The sequence below is a fragment of the Ricinus communis genome, chromosome 7 (genome assembly GCF_019578655.1).
Source record: "Ricinus communis isolate WT05 ecotype wild-type chromosome 7, ASM1957865v1, whole genome shotgun sequence".
Classification (NCBI taxonomy): Eukaryota; Viridiplantae; Streptophyta; class Magnoliopsida; order Malpighiales; family Euphorbiaceae; genus Ricinus; species Ricinus communis.
This window is the reverse complement of record NC_063262.1, coordinates 19,563,514-19,585,049: the sequence shown is the minus strand read 5'-3', so window position 1 is coordinate 19,585,049 and position 21,536 is coordinate 19,563,514. Positions and strand designations below refer to the sequence as shown.

The 21,536-nt window shown below is 31.9% G+C and overlaps 1 protein-coding gene across 5 annotated transcripts; it reads right to left on the bottom strand.

Moving 5' to 3' along the window:
- Window positions 1–7,322: 7,322 nt before the first annotated feature.
- LOC8277714 (histone-lysine N-methyltransferase ATXR2) lies at window positions 7,323–13,971 on the bottom strand. 5 transcript variants are annotated; one of them, XM_015717224.2, is made up of 15 exons: window positions 13,777–13,971; window positions 13,618–13,693; window positions 13,315–13,400; window positions 12,868–13,220; window positions 12,632–12,744; window positions 12,493–12,524; window positions 11,682–11,833; window positions 11,261–11,348; window positions 10,362–10,410; window positions 10,215–10,269; window positions 9,936–10,005; window positions 9,767–9,836; window positions 8,024–8,100; window positions 7,842–7,893; window positions 7,323–7,737 (listed from the first exon to the last, which is right to left on the bottom strand). In XM_015717224.2, exons 1-14 carry the CDS (start codon window positions 13,858–13,860, stop codon window positions 7,852–7,854), a joined length of 1,347 nt encoding a protein of 448 aa, XP_015572710.1. In that variant the 5' UTR covers window positions 13,861–13,971; the 3' UTR covers window positions 7,323–7,737; window positions 7,842–7,851. The 5 variants fall into 5 exon arrangements, with proteins under 5 accessions (XP_015572710.1, XP_015572709.1, XP_015572708.1 ...); XM_015717223.3 differs by having other exon boundaries at window positions 7,856–7,893; XM_015717222.3 differs by having other exon boundaries at window positions 7,856–7,898; window positions 13,777–13,970.
- Window positions 13,972–21,536: the final 7,565 nt, after the last annotated feature.

Genomic DNA, 21,536 nt, shown 5'->3' with positions numbered 1-21,536 from the left:
TCTACTTCTAATAACTAACCAATCATTTTATGATGGATTGACATAACAATATCAAATATATGGTTGATAATGCAGTTGAGAGTGTTATGTTATAAAGGACAGCTAATGAGATTTATGACATCTTTGAGATGTTAGAAGCCAATTCTCAACAAAAGATTGTAAGGAGAAAAAGTGTAGGAGTAAGTGAAGTAGTACCTAGTAGTGCAATGGCCATGTAATTAGTTAAATTGACTAAGCAAATTAAGATGCTTGCTTCAATAAAAAAAACTCACCAAACAATAAGGTATATGGTATTTGTGGTATTTATGGTCATGGTGCTAATGTTTGTTCATCTTTTGATAATTATAGAGGAAATATGTATGACCAAATAAATTTGATGAATTCTTACAAATCCATGCATCCTATGAGCGACCCTTATTCCAACACATATAACTCAGGTTGGAGAAATCATTCAAATCTCTCTTGAAAATACAATGACCAAAACCCACCACAATTATTAAAAAACCGAAATCAACCTCATTACCAAGACCAATATTCTTAATTTCAAAGGGACTCAAATCCTTTCTTTTAAGATAAAGAATAAACTTTTTAATCTAATGAGCAAAGAAAGCCAAGTTTGGAAGAAATACTTCAATCATTTATGATGGCTTCTCATGATAGGACCGAGAGGAATGAGAAAAAAACAGATTCTATTGAGGCTTGAATGAAACGTTTAGAAGCTCAAATGGGAGAAATTATTGAAGTTGTTCAAAAGAGCTCAATAAAGAGAAACTATCAAGTCAACCTGAACAAGCCAATTCCATTACTACTATTAGAAAATGTGAGGTTGTTGATAATATAATTACTATGAAAACTGAACGGATTCTTCTTCTTATGCAGGTACACCTAAAAATAATGGATTATTGCAAATCAATAAGGAGAGCATGCAAAAGGAATAAAAAGTAGAGCTTAATCTTAGGCTTGAGAAGAAAGAAAAGAAAGTATTTTCTAGACCTGAATTTTATAAGGTAGCTTAGCCTTATAGACCACCTATTCCTTTTCTAAACCAATTCAAAGAGAGAAAAAAGGATTATTTTTAAAAAATATATATTGAGATGCTCTCTAAATTCAATACTAATTTACTTTTATTGGAAATTAACAAGTATAAGCCAACTTATGTAAAGTTTTTTAAGGAGTTGAACACCAACAAAAGGCGATATGTGAACAACGAAAAAATATAAGTAGCAAGTGTAATACTTCCATATCAGTAGCCCCTTAAGATGAAGGATCCTAGTAGCTTCACTATTGATATTACAATAGGTAACAAAAAGAATACAAAAGCCATGTTAGATTTGGAAGCAAGCATCAACTTGTTGCCTTATTTGATATATGAATAACTTGGCATTGGAGAGTTGAAGCCTACCACTATATCTCTACAATTTGCTGATAGATCGATAAAATATCCAAGAGGTATGGTGGAAGACTTGCTAGTTCAAGTAGGTAAATTAATAATTCTTGTTGATTTTGTAGTACTTGATATGGAAAATACACCAGCAAGGAATAAATAACAAATTATACTCCTTGGTAGACCTTTCATGTCAACTACTAGAACTGTGATTGATGTGCATAATGAAAAACTTATCACGAAAGTTTTAGGAGAAACTGTGAAATTTAAAGTGTTTGATTATCTAACTTTATCTCCTAAATCTATTATTGATAAGTGTTCATATAATTATTTAGATTCTCTTGTTTATGAATAATTATATGATGATATTCCATTCTTAATTGATAAGAGCTTTTGTGATACTTTAGATGTTCGCATTAACAGTATGAAGCCATACTTGAAAGGAATGACTTATGATCAAGAGGTAGAGTGCGTGGATGAATGCCTACTATGAGCATAATCGGAAATCTCTAGCTCTAGACAATAAACTTAGCAATTGTATTTTCATTTTTATGCATTTAATTTATTTTTATTTTTATTTTTATGTTTCTTTATTTTTTTAAATTTTAGTGTTTTATGTTTATCTTGTAGGTTTATGAACGAAAAATAAGCATTTCTACCTTCTTTGATTCCCACAAGGCAATATTTCTCATGTGAAGCAATTAAACTAGCTTTAGAATTTGTTTGTTTTTGAGTGAGCCACTGACAACGAATTTTCACACGGGCTCGTAGTAGAGGCACAACAGGGAAGACATGGGCCTGAAGCAGCAGCAGCCAGCAGTAGAGCCAGCAGTGGGACTCTCCGCGAGGGAGGCAGCCGCGACAGCACCAACAACGCGTGGTCATGGGGTGGTGGTGAGTCGCAGGCGAACCAGCTGAAGTCACGAAGCAGACATCCGCGACAGCACGAACGACATTGTCAACCGCGAGGTCGCGGACCACACAGAGTAGAAGCACCCACGAGGTGCATAGCAGCGGCACCAGCAAGCATGTCGCGAGCTCGTGGAGGAGTCGCCAAGCGCAGAAGGCAAGCAGCATGCGCAGACGGGCCTACATCGTAGGCAGACGCGTCAGGGCGCTAAAAATTCCGCGAACCGCTGAAAAATGCAAAAATCTTGAATTCTTGGCTATTTTTATGCAAAAATTAAAATAATTAAATTCAAAATAATTAGGGATTAATTATAATGAAAAGTAGAGTTATTTTTAAGTTAAAATACTCTCTTTAAGAATTAAATATATGTCCATCTTCTAGTCATATTATTGATTTAGGACTATATTTTAAATTTTATTCTAGGATTTGTATTTTTATTTATTTTAGGACCTAAGTTTTAATTATCTTAGGATTTAATCTTTCTAGTATATTTAGGATAGTTTATTATTTTTAATTCTTTATTTATTTATTTCTCGTATAATTATTAATGATGTGTATTCAAGTGTGTTTTTAAAATTTGGATAGTGGAGATTGAAATTCAAGTTCATGGTTTATTATGCATTGCAAAACTCCAAGGAAATATATAATCTTTTTCCTCTCTTCTTGATCTTTATTTTTATATATGCAATGACATTGAGGATAATGTCAAATTTAAGTGTGGGAGAGAAAAATAGAATATTTTTTCAGTTAAACCTTACATGTCATGCCATAAGAATTAACAACTTTGGTGAATTTTTACAAAATTTTAAATTTTTCTACTCAGCTTTTTCTTGTTATTCTATATAAGAGTCGATGAAAAAATGCTATTATGTTAAGATTTTTGAACTCTTGAATAGTTTTTAACATGTAAATGTGAACTCATGAGTTATTTGCATTTAAATAATCAAGTATTCATCTTTTACATATGGACAATGATGAATAGTTTGACAAATTTGAGTTGGGTATAATTAGAAGTGTATAATTTGGATTATGATTTTCTTGTTACTAAATTGGCTTGCCTAAGTTTGTGAGATATGATATAGGCAAGCTAAAGTCCTAAGTGATATAATTCTACACCGCTAATTTTAGTTGCTTAGTAACCGAGGATCTTCATGACCAATGTCGATTTCCATGTAAAAAGGCAATTAAGATTATGAGTATGAAAAACATCTTGATGTATGTTTTGTTGAATAACCAGGTGCATTCATTACCCATATTTTTATTTGCGTAAAAAAACATAACATCTCAAGAAAGAAAGAAATACCACAAGTATTAAGGAAAAATCCAAGGGGTGTAAAGAAAGGAAAAAAAGTATAAGAGCTTCAAAAGCAATTGATATAAAAAATATATAAATGTCTATTAATTCTTGTTATGAATGAAGGTTTTGCCTCTTGAATATGGTCATGATAATTTGAATTATGCATCATAGTTGTATCATTTGAAGATGAGTTACACTATTTGTTGTGAAACATGTGTGAAGAATTGGAAGCTTGAGTCTTTTGATTAACAATGATCGAGTTTACCTTTTTAAGAAAATTATTACGATTCAAGTTGTTCTTGGATTGACATGATCTTTGCATTAGTGAGTTTCTTTTGAGTGATATCTTTAAGCTGAGTATGAATGTTCTTCATAATTTTTATAAAAATTAATTCTCAGTTGCTATTTACGTGAAGGCAAGTAAAAGTTTAAGTGTGGGAATATTTGATAGGTCCAAATTATATATAGATATTTAAGGGTATTTTAAAACTTTAATAATATATTTCTATATATAATATGGTGAAAATATGTTTCTTTACCTCACTTAAGCTTAATTGTCTATTTTTAGGTAATATTACTCAAAAGAGAAAAATATGGAGCTAAATACTCAAAAAGAAGCTTAATTGGACATATTCGTATCAAGGCCCAAGGTTAAGACACATGGACTATTATTTGCAAGGCCTGGCCAAAGATTACAAGGCCCAAGGGACATTTTAGTCATTTTGTATAATTATTAGGATTTATATTAAGAGTTATTTATGGGCTAGTATTTGGTGGAGATAAAGATACTTAAAGTCTTATCTATTAGATAGACTTACATTAGGTATACATCTCTAAAGAGACTTATTTAGAGGACTGTTCTTTACATATATCTCTGCAAACCTAAATCTAGAGGAGGGGGTGAGCTCTCTCCTATCTGTCCTCTGCATCTGTCCACCATTATTTTCTCTACAGTTCTTCCATAAATATTTTAGTTTAGTTTTTATTACTCTTTTTTAGATCTAAAGGACTTTTTAAGAAGTGGTGAGGACCAATCATCTTCCTACTTGAAGAAATTTTGAATTTAAAGGGAGCTTTTACTTTATTATTTTTTGTCTTTTTATTTAATACCATGATCATTGAGTTAAATATGTTAGGCTAGTTTTCATAAGTGTTTAGTTTAGCCTTTTTACTTTTGTATGAATCTTATTATTTATTTATTTATTTAATAAATAATTTCTTTACCTTCATATCTTTATTAGTTTTAGTTATTATTATTAGTTAACCATCATATTAATTTAGCAATAGTAATTGTTATCAACATATTTAGGTTGAATGTATTAGAGACAACAACTTTGTTTCAATCTATCTTGGTAGAAAAAACTTTAGTTGCATCATTAATTTGAGTGACTAAAGAAAAAGACACATCATCATCTTATTCATTAGATCTAGACTTAAAATAAAACAAAGAGATTACTAAGTAAATGGCTAGGCTAAATACTATCTTTAGCATATAGTTTTAAATCATAAGCATTTACATTTCTATTGCATATTTATTTATTGTTTGATGACTTTACTTTATGAATATTATTCTCTTAAAATACTGGTTTAGAGTGTTTAGATTTACTTTTATTATTTTGTGTTGATAATTACTCTTTATAATAAGTGGCCTCATAACTCCTTGAGAGATCAACCTCATGATGAACTTATCCTTACTATAGGAACGGTTCATGACTTGCGAGTACTAACTTAAACACATCAGTAAGGTAGGAGAATTTTTTTTTGATGAGTTCCTGTGAGGTCTTACACTTTGTCTAGTTATTCTATGAAGATAAACCCAATACTAGTTAGAGAGAAGTCTTAAAATTGAGACCTCTAATTGCAAGACCAAAAGCTCTTATTTTATTCTAATTAAATTTTTAGCTTTCTTATTGCAATCAAATTTTATATTAATTACTAAATATTTTAATTTTTATTATTTTCTTATTGTAATTAAATTTATTATTTACTGATGTGTCTAAATTAATATTTGCAAGTGTACGAACCGAATGATATTTCGGGCAAGTTCACTACGGGATCGATTTCACAAGGAATTGTAGAGCATAAAAATATTAAAAATAAATATAAACACTTTAACCTAATGTTTTGAGAATGATCTTAAATTTAATATAAGAAATTAAATAACTAGAAAATAAAATGCAACTAGAATGATTAATATGAATTATATGATAAAATAGCATTTAGTCTAGCTTATACCTAGTAATCTCCTTATTTTCCTTAAGTCCAAATCTAACAAATGAGATGGTAATGTTCCTTTTTCCCTAAGTCTCTAAGTTAATAATGCAACTTAGGTTTCTTATACCAATATAGATTAAGAAACCTAAGTTGCATCATTATAAAGACGATGTTTCTAATACTTTTAACTTAAAGATTTTCATAACAAATATTACTACTAAATTGATATGATAGTCAACCTATAATAATTGATGAAATTAATGCATATATAAAGTTAAAGAAATCATTCATTAAACTCAAAATATATAAGGTTCATACATAAGTAAAAAACCAAACTAAACAATTATGAAACTTAGCATAACATATTTAAGATACATAAAATAGAAAACTAAAACTCGTTTAAAGTTCAAAGGCCTTTCAAGGAATGAAGAAGATTGATCATCTCTCACCACGTCTTTAAAAAGCTTCTTTGATTCTTGAAAGAATAATGCAAAAAAATAGCTAGATGTAGAAGGTGATGAACTATATAAATTTTTGCAGAGAATAGTAGAACCTTTTCTGCAGAGAAAATTGTCGTAGCCGAACTCCCTTGTTTTAATTAACCTATACTTCTTATAGAAATCCCCTTGTTAGAGTTCTTTTCTAAACACATAACTACTATGTTCTAAACAAAGTAAACAATTTAAAAGATAATTATCCACTAATTACATTATAATTACTCAAATCCCCCTTCTTGGACCTTAATGAATTCGGCTAGGCCCAAGCTATTGATAGCTCACGGGTCTCATTTTCGAGCCTTTTATAACTGCAGTTCAATTAAAGTCCATTAGTGTATTTTTAGTTCAAATTCTCCTCTTCGACGATTTTAGTTTTTGAATTTAGACAAAAAAATTAAATGGAGATAAAAATATATATTTTCACTATATTATATATAGAAATATACCATTAAAGTCTAAAATATCCTTAAATATCTATATACAATTTGGACCAATCATTTATCTATTCTAATTTAATTATATTTTAAATATTAAATATTTAAATTTCTTTACCAATTTTTTAAAATTAAAAAATCATGATAAAATTGTAAAGAAAATCAAAATTTATAATTTCATTTACAGTTAAGCAAATATGGAAAGTCTACATGGAGTAATTCAACTAACTATTGCACTACGTCAACAAAATCATGTCGAATTTTCAACTAATGCTTTAAATTGTAAGAAATTATAAAGGTTTGTGTTGGAATTGTCATAATTAAAAAGTCACGTTAAATTCATAAAAAGGCTAAAAATGATGATTATTTTTATAATTAGCTCAAAAAATTAATCTTAAACTCTACATATTCAAATTTTGTATGAAATTGATTATATCTAAACTATATTCTAATAAAATAAATAAAATTTTCAAATAAATTTCATACTAATTTATAAATATATTCTATAATATAAAAATATATTCAATTACATCATTCTTTTTTCTCATAATAAATCTCTTAATGAATTTCAATCAAACATGGCATCTTAAAAATTTTATCCACAGGTAGCATTAATCAATTTCATTTGTAAACAAAAAAGCTCTAATTGCAAAACCGATGTCCAAAATTCCAAACTAACTGTTTAGTAACAATTAAAATATGAAAAGTAAAACTGTTTGTTGCACTAGACTAATCAGTCTTCTTCCCGTCACTTCTTCCTCTTTTTTCACCTTCTCCAATACAAAATTTTTTATAATCACACATCGCATATTACACACCAGTTTCCCTTTATGCTTCAAATCAGTCTATACCATTTAATGGCTTCTTCATAAGCTCTAGTTGGAAAAAGTTCAGGTCTCTTCTTCTAAGCACCTGGGACACCTGCATCGGAAACCATAATCTGCTAGTAATGTCTGTCTCTCTTCAAATGGAAGCTCTTCTTCTATATATGATATCGTAACCTGCAAATGCCAGGGAAAAAAGAATCCTTCAGCACCCATTATTAGGTAAAAACTCTGTTCCTCAAGATGAGCGAGAGCAAGAAGCAGCAGAGTGATTGAGCCACCTCTTCTCCCTTACAAATGGGTTTGAGGGCAATGATTGTTGCTTGGCCATCCCTGTCCTACAATCGATGACAAACTTAAATGAGAATTCTCATTATCACAAAAGAAACTGAACTTTTATCACTCTTGCTGTAAAAATTTGTTGCATTTCTATTCCAAATATATATATGAACTTGAAGCATACTTCCTCTCTTTTGAAAGCTCTTGCATTTGGGCAGCAAGAATGGTTCATACAACTCTGCAAAGGATAGAATGCAGTACCTGATGCAATATTCAACAATGAACTAAATTATCAAATATCAGAGTAGTAACTTGCACCTTTGAATGTAAAACAAAAACAATAGTTTACTTTAGACATGTACCAATTGATATAAATAGAAGATAGAATCATCCAAATACACATAAACAATGGGATTGCGTAAAACATGGTGGAACTATAGTTCAAAATGTGAAGAAGAAAATACATTCCAGGTAGTAGTTTCTTCTATTCAGTTGCTATTACCGAGAAATATACAGAAAGGAATGCCTAATTTAACGTATACTGGATTCATTCGTTGAGCCGTTTACGAGTTAAAGCTTGTTTGAATTTATCTGGTAAGTTTAACAAGAAGAGCTCGAGTATAATAAACAAGCCTGTCATACAAACGAGATGAGCACGAGCTTATTAGCACTCGGCCTGTCCAGGTTCATGATTTTGTGGCTCGTTATAACAGGTTTATGGCGGCTCGTTAAGAACTTGCGAGCCAATTTGTTTCTAAGCTCGTATATAAGCTTGTGAGCTTGTTTATAGTCTCATTTATTTTTTCATCTATATCATTTAATAATTAATTATAAAATTTAATTTTGAAAGTAAATATAATTATAGAAGATAATTTGTTTGAACCATTAATGAATATAATTTGTAAATAAATATGAAAATAAGTCCCACTTATTTAGCCTTTTGATATTTGACAAAAAAGCTGTGAATAATTCAACTTCATGCCATTAACATTCATATTTTAAAAATAATTTAGAGTTAGAATATAACTCTAAACTATAATATGTTACAAGATCTTTGCAGAGGTTATATGTATAAAATAAAGTTATAAAATAGCATATGCATAGGCTTTCAAATATAGGACTATTAAAAGAATGAAATATGAAACGAGTTCATGTGAAATTTTCAGCCATATTGTCTAAAACCAAAGGATAAGAGGTGCTTTCACTATATAAGGTAAGACCATCTATGCTTCACCTAAGAGCTTTTATTTAAAGCCAATATGGGAACAACAATTTCTGCCCTTTAACTTGAATCTTTTAACAAATAAAAAAATAGCTCAATAGAACTAATTAATTAAAATATCAATGAAATTAATTCATTGAGTTTGATGTCTTTTATCCAAATAAGCAAAGATCGCAAGCTTGGCTTGTTTATCCTTAATGAGTCAAGGTTACAAGCTTGACTTGTTTTACACCTTTACAAGCTGGGCTCGTCTATCATGTAAATCCTTAACAAGTTGAGCTTGTGGACTTGGTTTGTTTATTCTTAACAACCGAAGCTCAAGCTAGGCTCGTTTATCATGTAAATGAGCAAAGGCGAGTTGAGCTCGAGTTTAGTAAGATTTTGATGAGTCGAGTTCGAGCTCAAGCATTCAAGCTCGAATCGAGCTTGGGCTCAGTTAATGTTATGCCAAGCTTGAACTCTTAAAGCTTGGTTTGACTCAGTTCAGTTGCAGCCCTAGTACCACAAACTATAAGCATACTAGTACTGTAAAGGGAAAAAAAAAGAGGAAAAAAAGAGAAGAAAAATAGAAATTTGCAGACTTCCTTAAAAGTTGTAATATAAGAAGAAAAGAAGAAAACAAACACATCTCGACGCACAGGAACAAAGAATAATAAATTTGTTAGCACTAACTGGCAAAGCAATTACGGTAAATTTAAATTATACCCTGACAGCAGACTGAATAGCCATCACCAAGAGCATCCAGAATGGGCTGTGTAATTTCTTCAGCTTTTCTCTGTGATCATATTTTAGGATTGGCACTAGAGTTCAATTTTCTATTGGGAAAAAAGAAAAAGAACACAATTTTGGAACTCAGAAGGACAAGCATTCTAACCTTTTCAAGATATGGAAGATCATCAATGTACAAAAAGTAATCCTCTACTGGAGAGGCTACAACCAAATCACTGTCATAAACGGAACTTCAAATTACTAGCTGAAAACTCGAGCAAAATCATGCATGCAATAAACCTGACAACACAATCTATTTTAGGAATCATTTTTATATTGTTTCAGTAAACCAGATCAATTGCAATTATTACCACTTCTGTATGCAAAGTTAACAATTTTGTGTAGTAGGACAGGAAATAATTGGCCCAGGAAATGTCATACTTACAGATTATTCAGTTCAAACATTCCAATCATATTCCCATAGATTTCGAGGGAGAATACTTGGTTCTGTCAAGGACTTCAATTAAAAAAGGTAAGAATAGTAAGAAACAAAAATTCAGAAAAGGACATAACTGAACCAACAATAGGATACATGGCTCACATTCCTGATCAAAGATGGCCGCCTTAAGGAGCTGCAGTGACTGCAAAACTTCAAACAGAACCATTAGGACTGAGTATATGGAAAAGCATAACAAAATACATACACTAACAATAGAAGATAGGCACCCGAAAGGCAGAAACAAGTTTCATGTATACCAAAGTAGTTTCATATAGACAAAGATCCCAATTTGATAAGTGATGCTAGTTTCCATATAATAAAAAAATTAATGTCCCAATAATATAACCATTCTAAATACACAATTCAAATCCATCTAAGTATAAGAAGTTGCTTCTATAAACAGCAGAAATAGATGAAACCTAGTATGCTGTTTTTGGAAAAGGTTCAAAATATGGAACGGAGACAAATAGAAATACCTTTATTTTATATTTGAAACATTTGAATGCTCCATATATTTCATAGAATGATGGTATCTTAGTTTCATTTCAGGCCATATGTGAAATTTAGAAAACTCAAAGATCACATTTCTTTCACAATTTCTCAAACATACTAACTTTTTTCTGATAGGCAAAAAACGAAAGAAAAGGCACAAAGTGTATACACAATTTTTAATAATTGCTAAATGGTTGCTTGGCTTTGTTGCAACTCTCACCAATAAGGATCAGCCATTATGACTACTGCTATAAATGTATGTAAATCATGCTGGACTCTACCTGGAGAATCACAACGACGAAGAGTATATAATGGTACTGAGGTTAGATTGTTAAATAGAAAGTTGTCATTTCCTTAGAACTATATGTTCTGCACAAGAGGATACATAAATAGACAAAGTAGAAAATATTTTTGTTTTTGTTAGACTACATTTGGACATGCATCAGGACATTGAGCGGCTTAAAGACAATGAGATCTGGCTTTAGCTTAGATGATTTTACCGTGAACGCAAGATCTCTTATTTCCATCCTAAAGGCAGTTTCATCAGAGCAATCAATATCATCTGGCAATGAAACACATTCCCACCACCTGAAAGACAAGAAAAAAAAAAGTAAAATCAATTTGCTTATAACTATAGGATAGAGTGTTAAGTTGAATACATAACCATAACAAACATAAATCATAAAAATGAGAATGGCGGTGGTCTAGAAATTTCTAATTTATCTATTTAACCAATATTTTTTATCTCTTCCTTTTTTCTCTTCCCCCATTAGTGTTCATCAATCCTTACTAGCTTAGTGTTCTTTGCTTTGACTCCTTGTTTGTGTATGCAGTACTACAATCCCGAGGATACTGTTGCCTAAATATCTCTTTCAAGGATTATTAAAACATAACCCATGTATTGGCAAAATAAAAATCTACCTTCTCTTGTATCCAATTGATATTGGCTTCCATGCCTCCAAAAGTAAAGAGAGTCTAGAGCGGTCCAAATCAGCAGAATCAGTGTACTTGTTTTGTCCTTCCCGATAAGTAGCTTTTAGCTTTCTATATCTTAAAATGGTAAAAGCAATTGTCTGCCAAACAGAGCCTAAGAAATTCAGTTTATCACTGGAAGGTACAAATTTCCTTTGTATTATAGAGATGTTTCATAAGACAACCTAGACAAAATTAGAAGTTCATGTACTACCCTTTCTTCATATATACTAATTGAGCAATTGCACTTGTTTGGGAAATTCCCAAATGAACAATTTCAACATAATCAGATACAACATTATGAATCAAAATTGTGTCAAAAAAACAGCATAAAGAAAGAGGTGCATTCACGTTGGACTTCACTTTCAGATACAGTAATGTGAATCACAGTTTCGTAAATGCAAAGAACATTAGAAATTAGATTCACTTCAAGAAAGCATTAGTCTGTCTGACACTATACGTACGACCAGGATCTACAGTTGATTGGACCAGCAGAAATCCCAGTCAGCCTATCAACCATGTTCACATGCCAATTTAAAGACACTTAGCATAGATACATGCCTCATTGCATGTTTCCTACCCAAGACACATTTTTTACCAAATTGTAAATAACAGGACAAGGATAATACTAGTACTAGAAGTTATTAACAATTTGAAATGCCAATTTGCATGTGCCATTATGGATTGCTCCCATGACAACACACCAGGCCCACTCCCCAGTAGTTGGAAAGTTAACAAGAAAGTTCAAAATAGCACATACCTTGGCTGCAAGGAGGAAAATATCATTTGTCTCTGAAAATAAAAGAACATAGAAGAGAGAAAAGTTGAGAAGCAACACAAAAAGGAGGTACTTAAACAAGTTAATCAACAGCAATGGCCTTGAACATTTCAGATCGTACCATCAGCATGCTGAATGAATTTGAGAAGTGCATCTCTAGATAATGATTCTGATCTCTCTCCAGTGCAGAGTAATGAATGAGAAGATTCCCAATCTGCTTCTGCACATAATTTGCTACAACCATATTGGCAACATTGTTAAGAAGGATAGTTCATGCTGGATTACTTATCAAGAAAATTACAATGAACACATAATTCCAGAAATTCACCATTTTTAAGAAGTTCTAAATAAACTTACCTACAGTAGTAAGCTTCTCCACATCCCCCAGAACAAGAAATGGGGGAAGGTAAGGGAAATTTCTTGGAGTGAGGCAGTGGCAATTCACCACTCATTAATGATTCCACAACCCCTTTAGGCAAAGTGACTTTTTCTGTGGAACTGCTGGAAGTGCATTTCTTCAAATCATTACCATCTTTCATGTAATAATCATTTTCTTCATTAGATGAATTAATCTCATTCGAAATATGTGTAAGAATTCCTTTATCATCACACCCTGACACACCCAGGTTTTGCAAATAGAGCTTCCTCCCAATCTGAAGTTCTATTGAACCAATAAATCTGAAACAAAAGCTGCATACCAGACAGTCAATCTGCAAAAAAGAAAAAAGAAAAAAAGGAAATGCAATTATAGCAATGAAAACAGCAATGGATAAAAAGAAAATAACAACATTAACTTTTGAATACCTTGTTTGAAAGATGTTGAATTCCCACAAGCATTTGATCCTTCAATACGAGTTCCCCTTCTTTGAAATCCAAACCAGCGTGGACGCCTGAAATACACCATTTCCAGCTGTATATCGTCACAAAATAAGCTTAATCACTACTACTAACAGTAAGAAAACAACTTTTACTCTGGTTTTCCCAATGAATTATGTTAATGAACAGCTAAAACTGTTAATAAGCTTAGTAGTATTAGTTAACTGAAACCTTAAACGAAAAGGTTGATACATAAAAATTAAAAGAGAAATAGATTAAAAACAAAGGTACCTTTTCCAAATTGACTATTCTGATTAACTTTGATGCCAGTATATTGCCTGCTTGATATAAGCCCTTCAAAATACTCCTAAAAAAATGTCACCAAAAAGAAATTAAATTTTAAAATTAAAAAAAAAAAACTCAACTTTAATAGAGCCAAAACACTCGTACCTGGACTTCGACAGGAGTAGGAGGTTGGAGGAGAGAAGAGATTTCAGAAGCCCACTTTTTATCGATTGGGCATTTACTTTCCATTGCAATTCCTATATTTTCTGGATGTAGGATTTAGGGTGTAGTTATTTGAATTTAGGGTTTAGATTGTTGTGGCAAACAAGTGAACAAGAAGTCTGCTCAAACTTTGTAAGGCTCTCTTACCGACTAAAATGGCAATTTACCCCCTGAACTTTAAAGCAAGGGTCAATTAACCCCAAAATTAACTTTGTGGCTATTTTACCCATAACATTTCAATTAATGGCTGATTTGCCCTATTTTTGGCTTCCAGCCAACGCGTGTACATCACTCTCCAAAATTATTAATAAAATAAATTTAAATATTAAAAAATAGAAACAATAATATCTTATTTATAGAACCAAAAAGACTAAAGTAATAATATACCCTATGAATTTTATAACAAGGGTCAATTAACCCTAAAATTAACTAGTAACTTGTATAAAATTAAAAAAAATTACAATTTGAATTTCACGATTTAAATATAAAATTCATTAACTAGTAACTTTCAAATGTTAGAATGACAAAGCCAAACATGGACACTATTGAAATGATTAAATACAATGGCCCTATATCAACAGTCTTGTATATTAAGAAAAATTCAAACATATCATTTTTCTTGAACCAAAAAGTATTTGAAATCCAAAAAAAAAATTTAAATCAAAAGGTGTTATGTAATAAAAAGTGTCAATTTAGCAAAAAAAGTTTTCAAAATCAATTGTCTGTGTAAAGTCATGGTCTCCAAGTTGGCTTTGTTTTTTGCAATTTTTATTTTTCTCTTGCTTTATCAATATTTTGCAAAGACCATCTTGGTATGAGTTCTTATGTTAAACTTGTGATTTTGGAAGATTGCTAGCTTAGACAATGATTTTTTTGAATTTTTTTTTTGTTAGTGAATTTGTTGGCTTGTTTATTTTGTCTAAAAGTAAACCGTTCTGAATACAAATAAAATATAAGTAATTTGAGTTAACATGTTGGTTTCAATAAAAATATTCTAATATAAAATCAAAGTCAGATTCAACACTTACATCAAATTGTAGATTTCTATTAACAACAAATAAACCAGTAGGTTTCTTTTGACCTTTCTTAACAGACTTGCCTTTTCCTTTTTCATTAGATTGTTGAGGTATTGCAAATTTGCTATGTTTTGGAGTTGCTGACCCTATTTTGATGCCTATAGCTCCATAAATTGCTGAACTAAATGTGCCCTAGTTAACCATATAAGAATGTAAGTGCAAATATAAAAATAAATTTTAAGGTAAAATATCAAAATGTTCTAACTTATCCCGATCTTGGTGATGGTGAAAAAGGTTTTCAAACTCAATGTTTATATAATCCTGTGCACTATGGCATATTGTGGACTGAAATAAAGAAAATAATTAGTTTTCTCATATCAACCATGTTTAATATTAGGTGACCATAAAATAAATAAAATATAATTACTAGATTATACTCTTTAAACTGAGTTGAAGAACTTTGTAATATTTGGAGTTGATTGTCCATCATGATCAACATTGGCAGCAGTGGTTGGAGTTGGTTCATCAGTTTTTTTTCTCATTTTACAACTAACCTTGTTGTGTCCATAGTTTTTCCACATATTACACTGAATTTAAGTCCATTTTCTTGGTATTTTTCACTCTTTTTGGGTTCTTCAAGGTCTTTTCTCCTTTTTGTTTGAGGCATTCTTTTTTTTCATCATTGGAGGTTGTAAAGGAGGCAATCTATTTTTCTTCCATATGGTATCTCTTTTCATAGGCTGCATTACATTTGCATAGCTTTTCTCAAAAGCTTCTTTTTTGTACCAGTGGGCAACTTGATCCTCCATGGACAATCCTTTTTGATAAATTGCACAAATACCATATGGATATGGTATCCCTGTTATATCCCAAGATCTGCAAGTGCAACTTTTTTTTTTCCAAATTGACAATTTGCCTATCTTTACCTTCGGAAATCTCAAATCCAGTGAGATCATTCCACTCAACATGGCGGTGAAAGGCCCTCTCTATGTTCTTTTCGTCCTTCTTAATTGCTGATGGGCTTATACTTGATGTCCATTTCATAGATCATTTTCTCTTATTTTTAATCCTATTCAACATAACAATTCTAATGTCCTCAAGCAGCTTGACAATATGCTTCTTTCTTGCATCCAGAATTAAACTGTTGAAGCTCTCATACATGTTGTTGTCAATGACATCACTCATCATTGCAAAGCTTAAGAAAGCCCTACACCAAGTATGTGGTGGATACACTAACAGTTCTTGCACACTTCCAGTAGCCATTTCATCTAGCTCTTCCAAACAACCCAGAAATCTTTTATAATATGTACTTTTTGCACATTTTTAGAATTGTTTTCTTAAATCAACTCCATACCATCTTCATTGCCACCTTAAAAATATGTGCATAGCACACCACATATGCTCTGATTGAGATAAAACTTACTTCATAGCATACAACAACCCCTAATAATGGAATAATACTAGGATTTCAATGGTGAAATAAAACTATTAGCATAAGTAAAGAAATGAGAAGTTAGAAATCATGAGTAAGCGTCATCATCTTTTGCATATTAGTCACCACGGCCATGCCTGATCCATCATTCAGTTGTAAATCCTCTTGCAATAACCTTAAAAACCAAAGCCAAGTTTCTTTGCACTCAACACCAACTATACCCTATACAAAAGGGTATTGCTAGTTGTTAGCATCTCTACCTACTACTATTAATAATTGATCACCACAATGAGTTTGTAGAAAATAACCATCAAGTCCAAGAACTGGTTTGCATCCATCTTTCCACCCTCTCTTTAGTGCATTAAAGCAAACATAAAATTTTTCAAACTCATTTGTCATAGGTTTAGGCATCACTAATGCTGTTGTACTTGGATTACTATCCCTATCTCCTCGGCATAGTCATAAAGTTATGCATATTGTTGTATATAATTTCTTTAAAGTTCAGTATGCACTAATTTCTTAGCCCTTTTACATATTGAGTACCTAACATCAAACTTTAATTCATCCATAGCTTTCTTTACTAAATCAGTAATCTTGGTTGTTGGTTTATAAATAATAATTCTTTTGAAGTACTCATCTAAGAACTTGCATGTGATTCTTCTACTTTTAAACTACTTCAAGTAACTATGCTTAGGAGTATAGGTCTTGATTTTAATATCACTAATACTCTTTTCAACACTAGCATAACATAGCCATGGACAATTTGGATATGAATAAACTGCTCTAACTCTTTCCTTCTTATTCCTAACAAAATTAAGATCCACATATCTTGCAATTAGGTATTTAGTACAAGCAAACCTAAATTCAATAACATCTTTGAATACCATGCTAACTAAGAATGAGGAAACATTAACAGATGCATCAAATATAATTCATTTTTTACTTCTTTCTTCTTATAGTGGAATTCTCTTCATCATCAATTTCTTCTATAAAACTGTCTTCACCACCACTTTAATGACTCCTAATTGGTTCCAACTTCTTCAAATATAGTACCTGTACCAACTGGCTTAACCACTACTTCTTGAAAATTACCCAAATCTTCCTCGTTCTCATCATTACTATCTTTTATATTACTTGCATATTTTTTCCTCAACATATGCCCTTCTTTTTCTACTCTAGACTCCACTAACTCTTCATCCCTAGATTTTGAGTCAAATTCCCCATCTACAATAAACACATCTTCTAATTCTTCATTATTATTGAGAATATCATCAATATTGGCCTTATTGTACAAATTCTCTTCCACTTGCCGTCTAAAAGCACTTCTTTTACTTTCAATTTCCTCTAAAGAGTCTACCTTTTTAACTCCTCACCTCCATTAGTATTTTTTGTCCCTGCATTCTCCTCAACAGGCCCTCTACTATTATCAAAACTGCCAATAATAGATTCAATATTACTAGGTAATGGTAGTGTTGGTGTTGCAACAGTAGCCTTATTAATAGGGTGATCACAGTACAAATCAATATTATCACCATTTTTACATATTGCCAACATATCATGCACACCATTATCATCCAATATATATCTAATATCTTAGTTCATTCTTCAACCAGGTTGTAACCAGTACAATTTAGGCTTTTGCCCATACCCTAGCATACTAGTCATGTCCACAATTCTCATGTAATACAACTTGTCAATATCATACACAAGAAAGGACTCTACTTCACCATTTAAATATCTAAGCTTAGGATCTCTCACAAATACCCCCCATGGTGTATTCTTACATTAACTTCAATATTATCCATATTGCATCATGAGATACAACACCAAACAATCATTCAAACATGCATTCTTTTAACATAAATGAAAACTAACAACATTAGTAAAATAAACAAATACATTACTTTTGTAACGAGGAACCAGATTATATGAGATATTGTCCGCTTTGGTCCCCTACTGGCCTCATGGTTTTGTCCCTTTGGCGGGTTCGAGAACTTCCCAAGAGGTCACCAATCCTGAAATTTCTCTGAACCAAGCACGTTTAATTTTGGAGTTCCTATGACTCCATAGCCAAGCAACCAAAAAGCACCTTATATAATTAGTTCCAACTCTTTACATATATGTTATCAACCATTCTCCGTCCCATTTCGATGTGCAATTCAATTTATGCATGTACCCCGTACCTTAGAGTGCTGCCATCCTAGAAGCCGCTTCTTGTCCAAGCATCCTATCTTTATCCCAGCGTCCACTTCCCGCCCTTGTCGGACCACTTCTCTAGGTCAGGCTGTCACATGCCCACCATCTTCCACCTAGTTCATCCTTGAACCACACATCTACTAGAGGGGTCCTGCTCTGATACCATTTGTAACGATCCAGAACTAGATCACATGAGATATTGTCCACTTTGGCCCTCGACCGGCCTCACAATTTTGTACCTTTGGTGGGTTCGAGAATTTTCCAAGAGGTCACATATCCCGAAATTCTTTGAACCAAGCACGTTTAACTTTAGAGTTCCTATGACTCCACAACCAAACAACCAAAAGACGCCTCATATGATTAGTTCCAACTATTTACGTATATATTATCAACCATTCCCCGCCCCATTTCGATGTGCAATTCGATTCATTCATGTACCCCCGTACCTTAGAGTGCTGCCATCCTAGAAACTTGTCAGAAGCCGCTCATTGTCCATGCATCCTATCCTTGCCCCGGCGTCCACTTCCCGCCCTCGTCGGACCACTTCTCTAGACCAGGCTGTTACAATTTTATTAACAAATAATTTTTTAATCAAAAGTAACACATGATAGCCCAACCAACATAAGCATTTGTTTACTAATTCCCATGACATTAACCCATTTTCCAATGACCCATTAATAAAATAAAATACATTTATCATGTAGCATTTGTTTACTAAATCCCATGACATTAACCCATTTCTAATGACCCATTAATAAAACAAAATACATTTGCCATGTCATTATAAAATAATTTCTATAAGTAAAAATTGCATGCTAGAAGTAAATTCAAAGAGTTGGAATTACCTAGAAGCTTCAAGTAGTGCAAATGAGTTTTCTTCTTTAGTACAGTAGCTTCAATCCCTTTTTAATACAAACTACATAATAGCTCGATATGCCTCTCTCTTATTTCCCTTTTAACAATTTCTGAATTTCTATGGTTTCATTCTTTTAATTTAAAGGATGTTGTTTCATCGATTATAGGATTTTTATTCCTATTTTGTAAGCTAAATGGGAAAGTAGCTGAGAAGATAAGGGTATTCTCTACCCCAAGCTGCCACGTATACTAAACTCTTGCCTAATTAATCTAAAGGTTTTCTTAATTGAAAAATGATTTTTTCCATAAATATTATAAATTAATTGTATTTAATCTCCTAAGCAACGAGTGATGTAAACGTTTTTGGCTGGAAGCCAAATAATGGAGCAAATCAACCATTCATTGAAATGTCCTAGATAAAATAGTCACAAAGTTATTTTTGGGGTTAATTGACCCTGTCTTTAAAGTTCAGGGAGCAAATTGCCACTATAGTCTACCGCTTTTTGTTCTTTGTTGTTGTTGTATTTTGTACTTAGGTGTAATATGTCCTCTTTTTTAGAAAAATCTTGAGATTCGCTAAAATTTAAAAGTTAAATCTACATTTTCAAAACATAATCAAACTCGTCAAAGAGTTTAATTGAAATTAATTTTTTTTTTAAATTTATTATTAAGTATCAACTATGTCTATAATTTAATTTTTCAAATAATGTTGTCTTAGTTTCTAACAAAAGAATAATTAAATTAATTTTATAATTTATAATTTCTCAACATATCATTTTTAAGGATAAAAGTATAGTTTGACCTATAATTATTTTCGAGCTCAAGCCTAATGCCAAAGGTAATAAAGGCCCAAGATCTTAAGCCCACAATAATTAACTAGTTTAATTAATTAATTAATTAGTTAATAATTATATGTAATCACTAAGCACACACATAAAGAAAGTGGCAGGAGAAGTTGTGTAGCAGTTTTCTTCACTCCCCAAGTAGAAGAAGATAATGAGGCTCTATAGCAAAAAAGAAGGAAGCACTCCCCAAGAAAAGTGGGACTTGGGGCTCTCTATAAAAAATAGATGTAGGGAATGGAGAGGGAGACCGACATCAAGATTAAGATCAACAACACTACTACAAAACTCAAATATTCAAGCACAAATTCTTTGCAAATACTTTTAGTTTCTAGCAAATTTATTTTTCAATAATTCCCTTGTATTTATGTTTATTTCAAACAACAGTTCAATATAAATTCCCAGCAAACACATTTCAAAGCTTGAGTTTTTTTTAGCCAATTATCATTATTCAGACAATTTTTCTTGTATTGATGTTTCATTTCAAACACTCATTTGTTTATGCAAATTTCTAGCAATACAAGTCTTTCAGCTTATTCATTTACAAATACTTACTGCTATTCTTCAATTAATTCTTACCGTGCCTTTTAAGGATCTAAGCAAATTATAGTAAAAGAGCTTAGTAATTCATAAAAAATCTAATTAAAGAAGTCAATTAAGGCGCATTAATTATAAAGGTTCATGTACCTACACATATGGCACTGATAAGCATCATAATACATATGTTTTCATGCCCGATTGTTTACATTTTTTATGCATGATTATCCCGTTTTATGCTAGAATCACCTGTCTTTTGTTTCCTTTCTCATTTCAGGTCATTTTCGAAGGACATCATCAGTAATCGAGGGACATACGTGTGATTACGGACCAAAATCCATCAGATTGGGCGAGGAGTAGCACCCAGAGGGTTGAGCATGACCTGGACTCCGGTCGTGCTGAATTACCAAGAGGCTATCCCAAATTGTGCCATTTCAGCACGACTTCCGTAGCCACCACGGCCTCCAGCACGGCCTGTGGTGGATCAGCACAGGCTTGGGCATGGCCTGGAAGGAGTCAGCACAACAGACTCCACAGATTAATCAATTATTTCCTATACCTCAATTGTAGACCTTGAGAGATCAAAATTCATCAATTGAAGGGGGGATTTCACTTGTTCCAACATCGAATTGAAGATCAAGACAAACTTTGGGAGCATTCAAGAGGCAACTAGGGTTTGAGATTTCAAATTTTGCAATTTTAGGGTTTCTCATTCAGCTTGAAAGAGAACGGTGTACATACCTTTAATTTGTTTTTCCTTATTTTGTTCCCTAATTGCTTTAACCATGAACATGAGTAGCTAGATCTTTTAAATCCATTAGGGTT